This window comes from Opisthocomus hoazin, chromosome Z (assembly GCF_030867145.1).
Source record: "Opisthocomus hoazin isolate bOpiHoa1 chromosome Z, bOpiHoa1.hap1, whole genome shotgun sequence".
In the NCBI taxonomy this organism is placed as follows: Eukaryota; Metazoa; Chordata; class Aves; order Opisthocomiformes; family Opisthocomidae; genus Opisthocomus; species Opisthocomus hoazin.
This window is the reverse complement of record NC_134454.1, coordinates 78,789,059-78,804,241: the sequence shown is the minus strand read 5'-3', so window position 1 is coordinate 78,804,241 and position 15,183 is coordinate 78,789,059. Positions and strand designations below refer to the sequence as shown.

At 53.3% G+C, this 15,183-nt stretch overlaps 1 protein-coding gene across 1 annotated transcript; it reads left to right on the top strand.

Annotated features, from left to right (window-relative positions):
- The first annotated feature begins 11,886 nt into the window (after nt 1–11,886).
- On the top strand, nt 11,887–13,511 carry LOC104334249 (avidin). The gene is made up of 4 exons (XM_075446857.1): nt 11,887–11,958; nt 12,092–12,302; nt 12,993–13,113; nt 13,391–13,511. Exons 1-4 carry the CDS (start codon nt 11,887–11,889, stop codon nt 13,509–13,511), a joined length of 525 nt encoding a protein of 174 aa, XP_075302972.1.
- The last annotated feature ends 1,672 nt before the right edge of the window (nt 13,512–15,183 follow it).

Here is a 15,183-nt window from a genome sequence, read left to right as displayed (position 1 = left end):
TGTTTGCTTACTTAGGCTGACCACACGATGGGACAATGACACAAAAAAATTGGGTTCGTTGTAACTAAGACAGGGTGTACTAGTAAAAACAGTAAAGGTAAATACTGTACTAACACAGTTTTGAGAAGAACTCTCACAGCAAGGGCTTGTCAAGCCACGGTTCAGCCCATTTTGGCGATGGTTTGCCTGCTATGTTCCACCAAATGTAGGAAAGAAATAAGAACCAAAGCACCTAAGTAAAGAAGGGTTCATACCAGAACTAGGGTAATCCGCCCTGCTCCTATGGTAAGAAAGTATAGAAGATAATCTTAGTCCAATTATAGAAAGTTGAGCCTCGTTGCTAACTCTTCTTCACCGGGCAGATGGTGCCACCTGCATGCACAGCACCAGTTTAGGTATCTGGCTGGCCTTTGCTGGTGGTATTTCCCCAGTCCCAACCTTGATGATGCTTTTCCCAACAGCCTTTACAACAGGTGTGCATACACCACGCAGGATGACATGGGCACAATTACTACAGGACGGCCAAAGTCAGCTGTGCTGATGTCATCTTAAACCTTCTCCTCTTGGAACTGAGCCTGAGGGATCAGCACGCTGTGAGGATGGTGAACACACCAGATAGAACACTGCCCCTGATTTGTGCTCTCTGATGGTCTGCTTGGCCAAGCAGCGGGTGACTCCCTGCTGCAGGTGGCTCTAGAATGAAAACAAACCCAGCGAGGTTCTGGGATTCCTTCAGCCTTTGTAGGCTCGAACAGCCCTGGTTTCAGTCTCCAAGATAGGACTGACAGAGTCCTGCGGGGTTGACAGGGATCCCTCTAGCTGATGTTCTTTGGGCAGTCATTTAACATGAATGCTGAATCCTTTTCCCCAGCCTTTACAATGAAGTTACAGACCATCCCATTTAGGGTCCAACTCCATTTTGCGAGAGTCGACTTCTGTCGTTACTGCATCTCCAGACTGGATATCACATACTTGCATTCCAGCTGCTACCAGGTGAAACCATCTGCCTTGCGGCCTGTTTTCTTGTAGATGTTTTCTGCTGGTGACATGATTTCTGCTGGTGACAACGCTGCAGGTTGGCAAGGGGTATTTCTAATATCCTGCAGCACTATGCCTTAAAGTTCTGGACATTTCAAACCTACTTGACTACAAGTCAGAGCAATTTTGTTTGTAAGAGTCTGATTGATTTTTTCCACCCATCCTGAGGACCGCAGAAGATATGGAACATGTAGCTGTTGCTGTATTTCTAAACTTCTATAGACACCGTTTATTATTCCCGCTGAATAATGAGAAGCCTTGTCAGATTTTATAGATTCAGATATTCCGTATCGGGAATGATTTCCCACAAGAGTGCTTTGATCACTCCTGCTGTCTCAGCTTTCCTGGTGGGAAAAGCTACCCATCTTGAGAGTGGATCCACGATTACCAGCAAGTGCTTAAGTGAGCTCGTGGGAGGCGGGTCAGCAGAATCCATTTGCACTCTTTGGAATGGGAAGTATGCCCATGGTCATCCTCCTACCTCCTCTTTGGGTTTTGCTTCAGGAAACTTTCAACACGTGGGACAAGAACTCACAATCCTATTGACTGCCAGATGTATGCCGGGGCTGCCCATGTTTTCTCAGTCTGGTTCACAACGGCTGTCATTGCCCCATGTGTTCTATCATGAAACCACCTAGACAAAGTCATGGAATATTGCCTTAGTCAAGTAGGATTTCCTCCCACAGACCAAATTCCAGCTGCCTCCTTCACAGCCTCCCAACTTTCCCATCAATCCTCTTCTTCCTGAGCAACTTCTGCATACATTTGCCTGGGTTGTTGATCTCTGGCCAATCAATGGTCGAGGAAGTTGCTATGGTGGTACACCCATGCAGAGGTTGGCGGGCGACAGCTTTAGCGGCGTTCTATGCCGATTCACTGTTCCTTGCGATTTCACTGGATGCTTTGGTATGAGCTGGACAGTGTACTACAGCAATTTCTCTTGCAAGCTGAACAGCTTCCAACAGCATTCGAATTGCCGTCCCATTAGAAATCTTATTTCCATACGAGGTAAGGAACTCTCGCTCTTCCCACAGCATCCCCATTGCATGACACACGCCAAAGGCATATTTAGAGTCAGTACAAGGAGTTACTTGCTGATTACGTCCCCACCAGGATGCTCTGGCTAATGCAGTTAGTTCTGCCCCTTAGGCACTCACTGAGGGTCCTAGAAGTTCTGCTGCAAGCACCTTTACATTTCTCAGCACTGCATAGCCCACGGGTTGTTTTCCATTCGTGCAGCATGAAGATCCATCAGTGAAAAGGGTTGAATTGAATTCCCTAGAAGTTGATCCCACAGGCTTTTGGAGTGAAACACTGCCTTCGCACAATCACGATGTAGCTCAGCATCAGAGGGAACAGGCAGTAATGTTGCTGGGTTCAAAACGTTACATCTTTTAAAAGTCATCTGCTCTGCAATTACAATCGTCAGTTCATAACGATGTGTCCTTTGTGGGGACAATGCTTGTGTAGCACATTGTTGGAGAATCATGCGGGACATACACGGTTGTCATGGTTGTCCGGTGACCCAGGACTAATGTTCTCCTTTTTCCCACACCAGTCGCTTTTGCTGCTACCACCTTAAAGCAGGAATTATCCCCTGCTACTACAAGATGCAGCTGAGGTACTAGCCACAGGGAGGCGGTGTGGACCTAGCTGTTGAGTACGGACTCTGCTGGTCACTCTTGTGCACAAATGGTTGTGATAGAATCATGGAACGATTGGGGCAGGAAGTGACCTTGCAGACCAACTAGTTACAACTGCCGTGCCTTGCACGGGGACACCTTCCACTAGATCAGGCTGCTCAAACTCCATCCAACCTGGACTCGAACAGTTGCAGGGAGGGGGCAGCCACAGCTTCTCTGGTCAATGTGTCCCAGTGCCTCACCACCCTCACAGTAAACAATTTCTTTCTCACATCTGCTCTAAATCTACCCTCTTTCACTTTAAAGCCATTACTCCTCGTCCTATCACCACATGCCCTAGTGAAATATCCCCCTCTATCTTTCTTGTAGGCCCTGTTCAGATACTGGAAGGCTGCTCTATGATCTCGCTGGAGACTTCTTTTCTGCAGGCTGAACAACCCCAACTCTCTCAGCTTTTCCTCAGAGCAGAGGTGTTCCAGCCCTCGGATCATTTCTGCGGCCATCCTCTGGCCCCGCTCCAACAGATCCATGTCTGTTCTGTGCTGAGGACTCCAGACCTGGATGCAGGACTCCGGGTGGACTCTCACCAGAGCAGAGCAGAAGGGCAGAATCCCCTCCCTCCACCTGCTGCGCACACTGCTTTTGATGCAGCCCAGGATACGGTTGTCTTCCTGGGCTGCGAGTACACACTGCTGGGTTGTGCTGAGCTTCTCGTCAAGCAACACCTCCAAGTCCTTCTCAGGGCTGCTCTCAATCCATTCTCTGCCCAGCCTGCATTTGTGCTTGGGTTTGACCCGACCCATGTGCAGGACCTTGCAATTGGCCTTGCTGAAATTGATGAGGTTCGCATGGGCGCACCTCTCAAGCTTGTCAAGGTCCCTCTCCATGGCATCACTTCCGTCCAGCTTGTCAACTGCATCACACAGCATGCTGTCATCAACCAACTTGCTGAGGATGCACTCAATCCTACTGTCCATGTCACCGACAATGATGTTAAATAGTGCCAGTCCCCATACAGACCCCTGAGGAACGCTGCTCATCGCTGGTCTCCACTTGGATATCAAGCTGTTGAACGCAGCTCCTTGAGTGTGATCATCCAGACAATTTCTTATCCACCAAATAGCCCATCCGGCAAACCCATGTCTCTCTATATAGAGACAAAGATGTCATGTGGAACGGTGTCAAATGTTTTGCACAAATCCAGACAGATGATGTCAGTTGCTCTTCCCGCATCCACCAACACAGTACCCCGTCATAGAAGGCCACCACATTTTTTCAGGCATGATTTCACAGAATCACGGAATGGTAGGGGTTGGAAGGGATCTCAGTGGGTTATCTAGTCAAACCCTCCTGCCGAAGCAGGGTCACCTACAGCAGGCTGCACAGGACCTTGTCCAGGTGGGTCTTGAATATCTCCAGAGAAGAAGACTCCACAACCTCCCTGGGCAGCCTGTTCCAGTGCTCCGTCACCCTCAGAGGGAAGAAGTTCTTCCTCATGTTCAGGCGGAACTTCCTGTGCCTCAGTTTGTGCCCATTGCCCCTTGTCCTGTCAATGGGCACCACTGAAAAGAGCTTGGCCCCATCCTCCTGACATCCACCCTTCAGATATTTGTAAGTATATATTAGGTCCCCTCGCAGCCTTCTCTTCTTCAGGCTGAACAAGCCCAGCTCCCTCAGCCTCCCCTCGTAGGAGAGATGTTCCAGTCCCCTCACAATCCTTGTAGCCCTCTGCTGGGCTCTCTCCAGCAGCTCTTCGTCTTTCTTGAACTGGGGAGCCCAGAACTGGACAGAGTACTCCAGATGAGGCATCACTAGGGCAGTGTAGATGGGCAGGAGAACCTCCCTTGACCTGCTGGCCACACTCTTCTTGATGGACTCCAGGATCCCATTGGCTTTCTTGGCAGCCAGGGCATACTGCTGGCTCATGGTTGACCTGTCATCCACCAGGACACCCAGGTCCCTCTCCACAGAGCCGCTCTCCAGCAGGTCTGCCCCGAGCCTGTACTGATGCATGGGGTTGTTCCTCCCCAGGTGCAGGACCCTGCATTTGCCTTTGTTGAACCTCATCAGGTTCCTCTCTGCCCGACTTTCCAGCCTGTCCAGTTCACGCTGAATGGCAGCACAGCCTTCCGGTGTATCTACCACACCTCCCAGTTTGGTGTCATCAGCAAACTTGCTGACGGTACATTCTAACTCTTCATCCAGGTCGTTGATGAAGAAGTTAAACAAGGCTGCGCCTAGTACTGACCCCTGGGGGACAGCACTAGTTACAGGCCTCCAACTAGACTCAGCGCCGCTGACGACAACCCTCTGAGTTCTGCCATTCAGCCAGTTCTCAATCCACTTCACCGACCACTCCTCTAGCCCATATTTCCTGAGCTTCCCTAGGAGGATATTATGGGAGACTGTGTCGAAAGCCTAGCTGAAGTCTAGGTAGACAACATGATTTGGCCTTAGTGAAGCCATGATTTGGCCTTAGTGAAGCCATGCTGGCTGTCACCAATCACCTCCTCATCTTCCATGTGCCTTCACGTAGTTTCCAGGACGATCTGCTCCATGATCTTGTGAGGCCCAGAGGTGGGACTGACTGGCCTGTAGTTCCCTGCATCTTCTTTTTTTCCTTTTTTAAAAATGGAGGTTATGTTTCCCCTTTTCCAGCCAGTGGAAACTTCACTGGACTGCCACGACTTCTTAAATACGACGGAGAGTGGCTTAGCAACTTCATCTGCCAGTTCCTTCAGGACACGCGGATACACCTCATCAGGCCTCATGGACTTGTGCACCTGTAGGTTCCTTAGATGGTCTCAAACCTGATCTTCTCCTGCAGCGGGCAGTTCTTCATTCTCCCAGTCCATGCCTTTGCCTTTGCAACTTGGGTGGTGTGGCTGGAGCACTTGCTGGTGAAGATCAAGGCAAAAAAGTGATGGAGTATCTCGGCCTTCTCCATATTGCGAGTAACCAGGTCTCCTGTTTCATTCTGGAGAGGGCCCACAGTTTCCCTTGTCTTCCTTTTATCACCAACATACCTGTAGAAGCTTTTCTTGTTGCCCTTCACATCCCCAGCCAGTTTTCATTCTTTCAGGGTTTTAGCTTTCCTAACGTGATCCTTGGCTGCCTGGAAAATTTCTCCGTATTCCTGCCAGTCTACTGGTCCCTGCTTCCACCCTCCGCAGGCTTTCTTTTGGTGTCTTGAGGAGCATCTTGTTCATCCACGCAGGCCTCCCGGCGTTTTTGCCTGACTTGGTCTTTGTTGGCATGCATCACTCCTGAACTTGGAGGAGGTGATCCTTGAATCTGAACCAGCTTTCCTGGGCCCCTCTTCTCTCCAGCGAGTGCCCATGGCACTCTACTGAGCAGATTCCTGAAGAGGCCAAAGTCTGCTCTCCTGGAGTACAGGGGAGCGAGCTTGCTGTGCCCTCCTCACTGCCCTCGGCACCTGGAACTCCACCACTTTGTGGTCACTGCAGTCAAGGCTGTCCTTGAGCTTCACATTCCCCACCAGCCCCTTCTTGTTGCTGAGAGCAAGGTCCAGCAAAGCACCTCTGCTCGTGGGCTCCTCTGACACTTGCAGAAGGAAGTGATCATCAACGCCTTCCAGGAACCTCCTGGATTGCTTATGCCCTGCTGTATTGTGCCTTCAACAGATATCGGTGTGGTTGAAGTCCCCTGTGAGGACCAGGGCTTGTGGACGCGAGGCTGCTCCTATCTGTCTATAGAAGGCCTCATCCACTTGGTCTTCGTGTGATCCACGGCAGACTTCCACTCTAACATCACCTGTCCCTGCGCTCCCTTGAGTCCTGACCCATAAGCTCTTGGTCAGCTCCCCGTCCACCCCCAGGCAGAGGTCCGTGCACTCCAGCTGCTCAGTGACATAGAGGGTGACAGCCCCTCCTCCTCTCCCCTGCCCGTCCTTCCTCAAGAGCCTGTATCCTTCCATTCCAACACTCCAGTCCAAGGTGATCAAAGGCCTGGGAGTTATCCGGCAATCCCAATGCAGGAGCAGAAGCTAAAGCTGCTTCTGGAGCTTGGAAAGCCTTTTCTGTCTCTGGAGCCTGCCGTACAGGCTTCACTTCCTCTGCCCTCGTAGCTCCAGTCAGCGGCTTACTGAACGCCCCTAGCCCGGGTACTCAGGGTCTGCACTACCCTACGGCACCTAAAAATCCTCGCAGTTGTTTCTTTATTACCAGTCGAGATACTTCTGCAGTAGCCTGGACCTGTTCTGGGTCTGCTGTCTTTGTCCTACCTTTAATATCAGTCCTTACTATTTTACTTCCTGCTGACCTGGCTGGAGCTTAGAAAGAGATGCACAGTGACCTCTTGCCGCTAAAGCAGTACAGAGACGAACAGTGTCTTTCAAGCAATCTGCCTTTGTCTCACCGGCAAGCAGCAAACCAACTCCATACTCTACAAGTATAGTACCTCCAGGTGATACAAGATCTTCCCAGTTTTCTTCTTGCCACCCCAGCACACGTGATTCTGAAAATAATTGGGGATGTCGCAGGTGGCTTGGTGCACAAACACATCTGCTGCCAATTAATTTCGAGAATTCTGGAGAGTCATTCCCCCATATGTACGTCAACAAAGCCACTGGTAATCTTCCTCATTAGTCGCTGGGATGTTTCTCTGGCCTCTGCCTACATTCCTGTACTGTAGTTCCATTTACTCTGATCTCCTGACAAGCTCTAATTGCATTTTTCAGATTTTGACAATGATCCCTATCTATCTGTCTGTGGTATTTTGGAGATATTCAAAACCTGCACGTCAACCTGCACCTTCCCTTAGCCTGGGCATTTGATTTCCCCACATCACCAAATCCCTGGGCTTGCAGGGGTGATGGGTGTCCACACATAACGCTGGAGGAGGGCGAGGAATATTTCACACACATAACTCCACCGCTCTCACCGGCTCCATTGCGGGAGGATTAGGGAGAACATCATAACCCAGAGAGTGAGGCCTGGCAGAAGCAGTGGGCACAGCAGAGGCAACTGGGGGGAAATCAAACAGTGAGGCAGAGGGAGGAATGGTGGGGCAGACACCATTTCTGCAGGCGACTGATAAATGGCCTTTTCTTCTCTCGACGGGGGAGCGTTCCTGTGTCCGGCTGGGCAGAGGAACGATGCCACCCGGGAAAGGCAGGTTGTCCTGGATGCAGCCCTCCCGCACCAGCCGATGTTGCCCTCCCATGGCAGAGCCCGCAGTCGATGGGGAGGACTGAGATGCTCTGCCTCGGGGCCAGCGTGGCGAGGCTGGAGGGGGATGGGGGAGCCAGGACAGCGTCACAGATCACCTGGGCTCCCCACCTCCCTTTGTCTTGTGTTGGCAGCCACCAGGCATGGTGATGTCCTGATGCAGCTGCTCAGGCTTGGTATCACAGGATTAAACCATGGTAGAGACTGCCAACCCAAGACACTTTGCTGGCTGCCCGTTGGAGTCTGCAGATCCCAAGGAGATAACCCAGCTCTTGGCTTGTTTTCTTTTTGACTTGGCTGAGACTGCTCAACAAACCCACCCCCTGGAGCACTGAGCTGATCCCTGCACCTGCAAGATTCGCTGCTGGGCTGGGGATTGTTAACCACAGGAAAAATGAAGGTTAGGAGCGGGCAGCACCAGTCCCCTTTGTGTGATGTTAAAATCAAGCTGCGGCTGTAGACGGGCTGTGGGTTGCAATCAGCAGCGGTGCCAGCATGGAGACCTTGTGTTGCCCATCCCCGTGCCCACTGGTGGATGCTGGGTCCCCACAGCAACTCTCTGAACCAAGGGGATGGCAAGATGGTGGTGGCAATGTGGTGATGGAGAAGGAGTGATGGCAAGGGGGTGAAGGCTGTCCCTCCTACTCTTGCATCCTTCCCAGAAGGACAGTGCTCATTCTCATAAACCTTGGCCCTGCTCCAGGTAGTGCCTGCCTGCCAAAACATACCTTGTCATGCAGTTCCTTTCTAAGACAGAGGGAAGCAAACAACAGGGCAGCAATGTCCCACGAGCAGCCATCTCGCTGGCCCAGGACATCCTGTAGCAAGAGGTGCGAGAGGGCTCTGGGGCTCCTGCAGACAGGAGAGGGGGGCCTTGAGATGCCAGCAGACAAAATGCAGTGCTCCCCACTTCGGTTGTGACAATTTTTACTGCTGGAGAGAAACCAGGACTCAAATCTGAGATTAAAGGGAATGCAGAATTTGGGAAGGATTTCTGAGATGTTGCAAAGAGTTGCCTTGTCTCCATTTTAAGGAAAGGAGCATTTTCATAGAACAGAAACACTTAGGTTGGAAAAGACCCTGAAGATCATTGAGTATAACCATTAACCTAACACTGCCAAGCCCAGCACCAAACCATGTCCCAAAGCACCATGCCTATACATCTTTTAAATACCTCCAGGGATGGTGACTCCACCGCTTCCCTGGAAAGCCTTGTTGCAATGTTTGTCAACCCTTTTGGTGATGAAAGCTTTGCTGACACCCAGTCTAAACCTCTCCTGGCACAACTCGAGGCTGTTTCCTCTCTTTGTATCGCGTGTTACCAGGCAGAAGAGACCAACACCATCCTCATTACAATCTCCTTTCAGGTAGCTGTACAGAGCAATGAACTCCCCCCTAAGACTCCTTTTCTCCACTTTCAACATCTCCCCTTCCCTCAGCTGCTCCTCACAGGACTCGTTCTCTAGACCCTTCACCAGCTTTGTTGCCCTTCTTTGAACGTGCTCCAGAAGCGCAATTTCTTCCTTTCATCTAGTCTAAATCTAACGCCCTCTAGTTTAATACCATGGCCTCTTGAGCTGTTTCTGCAAACTCTGTTAAAATGTCTGCCCCTATCTTTCTTGGAAGCCCTCTGTAAGTATAGAAAGGCAACACTAAGGCGTTCCCAGAGCCCGTTCTTCTGCAGGCTGAACAGCCCCAACTTTCTCAGCCTTTCCTTATAGCAGAGGTACACCAGCCCTCAGATCATTTGTGTGGTCCTCTTTTGGACGCACTCCAACAGCTCCATGTCTTTCCTGTGCCCAGGGCTCCAGAGCTGGATGCAGGACTTTGGGTGGGCTCTCACCAGAGCAGAATAGAGTGACAGAATCTCCTCCCTCAAACTGCTGGCCATGCTAGTTTTGATGCAGCCCTGGATATCTCATGAGCTTCACACGGGCCCACTTCTCGAGTTGTCCAGGGCCCTCTGGATGGCATCCCATTCCTCAGGCATGTCGACCGCACTACTCAGCTTGGTGTCATCTGCAAGTTTGCTGAGGGTGCACTTGATCCACTGTCTTTGTTGTTGATGAAGTTATTAAACAGCAGTGGTCCCAGTACGGACCCCTGAGGGACACCACTCTTCACTGACCTCCACATGGACATTGAGCCATTGACCGCTACTCTCTGGGCGTGACTGTCCAGCCAATGCCTTCTCTGCTCAATCATCCATGCATCAATTCTGTATCTCTTCAGTTTAGAGAGAAGGATGTTGTGAGGGACTGCATCAAGGGCCTTACAGAAGTCCAGATAGACGACATCCATAGCTCTTCCCTTCCCCACTGCCAGAGTCACTCCATCATAGAAGGCCACGAGGTTGGGCAGGCAGGACTTGCCCTTGGTGAAGTCAAGCTGGCTGTCTCCTATCACCTCCCTGTCCTCCAAGTGCCGTAGCAGAGCTGCTAGGAGGATCTGTTCCACAGTCTTCCCAAGCACAGAGGGGAGGCTGACAGGTTGCTAGTTCCCAGGGTCCTCGTTCCTACCCTTTTGAAACATGGGTGCAATGCTTCCCTTTTTCCAGTCTCCGGTGACTTCACCTGACTGCCATGACTTTTCAAATGTTATGGAGTGTGGCTTGGCAATGACATCAGCCAATTCCCTCAGCACTCTGGGATGCAACTCATCACGTCCCGTAGAACGCTGTATGTTCAGATTCCTCAGGTGGTCATGAGGAAAAGCAATGGATTTGATGGGTGGACTCTTTGGTGGAGAAGGGATTGGTTGGATGTTCACATCCAGAGATGCGGCCTCACGGGTGCCGAGTACAGGGGGTGATCACTGCCCTACTCCTGCTGGCCACACTATCCCCGATACACGGCAGGATGCCGTCAGCCTTCTTGGCCACCCAGGCACACTGCTGTGTGTTCAGTGGGCTGTCAACCAACATCCCCAGTCCTTTTCCACCAGGCAGCTTGCCAGCCACTCTTCCCCAAACCTGTAGTGTTGCAAGGGGTTGTTGTGACCCAAGGGCAGGACTCGGCACTTGGCCTTGCTGAACCTCATACAGTTGCCCTTGGCCCATTGATTCAGCCTGTCCAGATCCCTCTGCAGAGCCTTCCTACCCTCAAGCAGATCAAGACTCCTGCCCAGCTTGGTGTCATTTGTAAATTTACTGGGGGCGCACTAGACCCCTTGTCCAGATCATTGAGAAAGATATTAAACACAACTGGCCCCAGTACTGAGCCCTGGAGACCACCACTTGTGACTGGCTGCCGTTGGATTTAACTCCATTCGCCATCACTCTTTGGGCCCGGCCATCCAGCAAGTTTTTTTACCTAGCAAAGAGTACACCTGCACAAGCCACAAGCAGCCAGTTTCTTCAGGAGAATGATGTGGAAAACGCTGACAAAGGCTTTACCAAACTCCAGGTTAACAACATCCACAGCTTTTCCCTCATCCCCTGCTGGGTCACCTTGTCACAGAAGGAGATCAGGTTAGTCAAGCAGGACCTGTCTTTCATAATCCCACACTGACTAGGTCTGATCGCCAGATTGTCCTGTACATCCTGTGTGATGGCACTCAAGATGATCTGCTCCAGAATCTTCCCTGGCACAGAGGTCAAACCAACAAGCCTGCAGGACCCCAGATCCTCCTTCTGGCCCTTCTTGTAGGTGGGTGTCACATTTGCAGTGAGGTGGCACATGGCAGAAGGGACAACAGCCCCCGAGGGGGGATTTGCCCGGCTGATCATCCTTCCTGGCAGTCACTGGCCTGCGGGAGCCAGGGCCTCCCCACCAGGTGCCAGGCAAGAGGGAGCAAGGACGGATGGTTTCAGTGGTTGCTTGTGGGAATATCTGCCTGACACCCCCCTCTTGTGTGGCTCGGAATGGCAAATTTGGAAACACCCAGATTGCACAACGTCCTGGCCAGAGTTGCCACCTGCAGCCCTGGCAGCAATAAAAAGGCGAGAGAGCGGGCGCATCGGCAGAGCCCTGCGAGGAGCACAGCCCGGGTACGCCAGCTGTCTGCCCGCTGCAGCAATGGTGCAAGGGACTCCCTTCCTGCTGGTGCTCAGCCTGGCGCTGGTGGCTCCCAGCCTGTCTGCAAGCAAGGTAAGGTCAGGGCTGGGATGCACGGGGCAGGGTGGGCAGGATGGCTGTGTCTCTCTTGGGGGTGCCCACTCCTGCCACCCTGCCTGTGCCTGGGCTGTGCTATGGCACCAACGCTCAGTCCCCTCTGCTCCAGTGCGTGCTGACTGGGGACTGGACAAATGACCTGGGCTCCCACATGACCATCGGGGCTGTGAATGAAAACGGCGACTTCAGAGGCACGTACAAAACAGCCGTGAGTGGCAACATGCTCGAGGTCCCGCCGTCACCGCTGCTGGGGTCCCAGCGCATCACTGAGGAGAGGAGCCAGCCCACCTTTGGCTTCACTGTCCACTGGAAGGACACAGGTGCTTCTCCTTTCCCAGCTTCCCTGTGGTGTTCCCAGAGTTCCCCTGTCCTCCACGGATATGTCCTCAGAGCTCGCCTGCCCTCTGTGGAGACGTCCCCAGTGGTCCCTTGCTTTCTCCTTCATGGCCCCCATTCTCTCTTGTCATCCCTGTGGTGTCAGCAGAGGTCCCTTGCCCTCCATTGAGATGTCCCCTGAGCTCCCCTACCCTCCCTCTACCCTCTCCAGACTTGCTTTGCCCTCCCTCTTGTGCCCACAGAGTGCCCTTGCCCTGCCTGCGGTGTCCCTAATGCACCCGTGCCCTCCCTGTGAGGTCCCCAATGGTCCACTGCTTCCCATGTCGTTCCCTGATACTCCCCTGCCCTCCCACTGATGTCCTTGATGAGCCCCTACCTTCCCCTGTGGTATCCCTGATGCTCCCCGACATCCTTCACCCTGCACCTCCTTGGCTGGTGCCACCTCCCAGTCCCAGGGTGCAGACGATGTGCTGGGCATCGGGCGCTGAGGCTCCACAGGAGACCCCCAGCCCTCTGACGCCTCCTGCCTGCTTTCCCCATCACTGCTGTCCCCAGAGGGCAGGGACAGCCTGGGTCTACTGTCCCCTGCACTGGGGCAGGCTGCAGGGCCACAGCTCAGCACTGCTCTGACACCTCGGCCATGCTCTCCTCCACCTCCCACCCTGTACCCACAGCCACCATCAGCGTCTTCACGGGCCAGTGCTTCGTGGACAAGGACGGAAAGGAGGTTCTGAAGACCATGTGGCTCTGGCGGACACACGCAAACAGCATCCAGAATGACTGGAAAGCCACCGTGTGAGAGCCCTGATCCTGCCCTGCTTGCATCCCCTGCGCATGCCCGGGGGTTCAGGGGTCTCCCAGCCCGCGGTGCTCAGTACCTGGCAGAGCTGCTGCCAGTGTTGGCGGGCTGAGGATGGGGTACTTGGGCACGGCCTCCCCGGGGGTCCCGCCAAGGTGAAAACGCTGCTGGGGGGTGGGATGCGGCTGGGTGGGCGGTCAGCACTGGAAGGTGCATTTGCCCCTTGCAAGGGTGCATCTCCCACCCTTATTCTCCCCCTCTGTGTCCCTGCAGGGTCGGCACCAACGTCTTCACCCGCGTGCCGCCGCAGAAGAAGTGCCTGTGGCAGTGTGGGCGCTCCTGGGATGGTGACAGCACCGGCTCTGCGGCCCCCAGCTCCTGCCCCACCGCCTGATTCTCCCAATAAAGCGTTGCTGCAGACACCCACCTGACTCCTGTCCTGTCGTGGCTCAGTGCCCATATTCCCCTGTCCCCCCATTGCACCCCACAGCCTCCCCTGTCACTGTCCCCACAGCCCCGTGCTTGTCCCCTGCCGTGATCCCCCACATCCTGAGGTCCAGTGTCGCAGCCCCCACCGCCCCGCTACGCTCCCTCACGGGACCCCTGCCTTGCCGGGGAGCAGGACCCCACCGAGTCCGGCGTGCTGGCCGGTGGTCCGTCTGCCACTGGGCTGGCCCTTGGCAGGAGGCCCGGCATGGGTGGCCGCTGCCCGGCCGCAGCCCCCGCTGCTATAAGAGGGGCCGAGCGGGCGCCGTGCACAGCCACCACCACTGCCGCTGCCACCATGGGGAGCCTCGGCTGCTGCCTCCTGCTCGCCCTGGCCCTGCTCGGCCCCTGCGCCGCTGCTGCCAGGAAGGTAAAGGCAGGCTGGGGGCAGAGCCCGGACGGGGGCTGCCCATGTGTCCTGTGCCATGCCGTGCCGTGCCGTCCCCAGGGAGCGGGGTGAGCGGGCAGGGTGCTGCACACCCTGGCTGTGCCAAGCGCTCCCTGGTACCATCCCTGGGGTGCAGCGTGAACGGCCAAGGGGCTGCCTGCTCTTGCTGTGCCACGCGGTGCTGCCTGGGGCCACGCTGTGCCATGCCGTGCTGTGCTGCTCCATTTCTGTGGTTTGGCCTCAGTTGGCAACAAAGAACCACGCAGTTGCTCTCTCACTCCTCCCCTCTTCCCAGGGGGATGGGGAGGAGAATCAGAAGGAAAAGGCAAAACTCCCTGCTTGTGCTAAGAACAGTTGAACAGAACAGAAATGGGAGAAGAACAACAATAATACTGACGAAAGGAATATGCAGCATGCAATGTTCTCACCTTCCAACGCTAATCTTGCTCCTGAGTAACACATCCTCCTCCTTCAGCAAGCTCCCCACTTCAATACTGAACATGACATCACATAGTATAGAATATCCCGTTTCATTGGCTGGTTTGAGCCAGCCCAGCCAGCTTCTTGTGAGAATTTACCCTATCCCAGCTGAGCCCAGGATATTATGCAACCCCTATTCTATACCATCTACCTCAGGCCCCGAGTCCACACTTTCCAATTTACTACTATCTTGTTTACTGGTTTTATATATACTTATATGTACAGACACACACACACACACAGAGATATCATTCCCCTGGTCAATGCACCGTCCCTCTGAAATGTCCGTTGAGTTCACTTCCTGCCTGATGTTATTCTCCATCTGTTGGAACAGTCTTCCAGGGCAGGAGAGATATCTTGTAGTGTTGGAAGGTCACTTGCTGCCTCTGGAGCACATGAGTGGTTTTATCAGACCTCATCCTTTATTAATTTGGATGACTCTGACTGCAATAACATTGACATGGCATATAGCAACTATAGTACTGAGAACATACCATGGCATGGTTATCTGGCAATTAACATCATACAATTCATTTATTGGCTGTTCTCATTCAAAATCAAATCCCCATGAGGTATGCATCGGAGTTCCCTATCCGTCCACATTACCCACCAAGTCCACCCAGCTCCTTGAGCAAAAGCAGTTCGATGGGTGGGATTGCCTTTGCCTGAGGCAGGACTAACCCAGATGGTCCTCCCTAACATATTCCTCAGG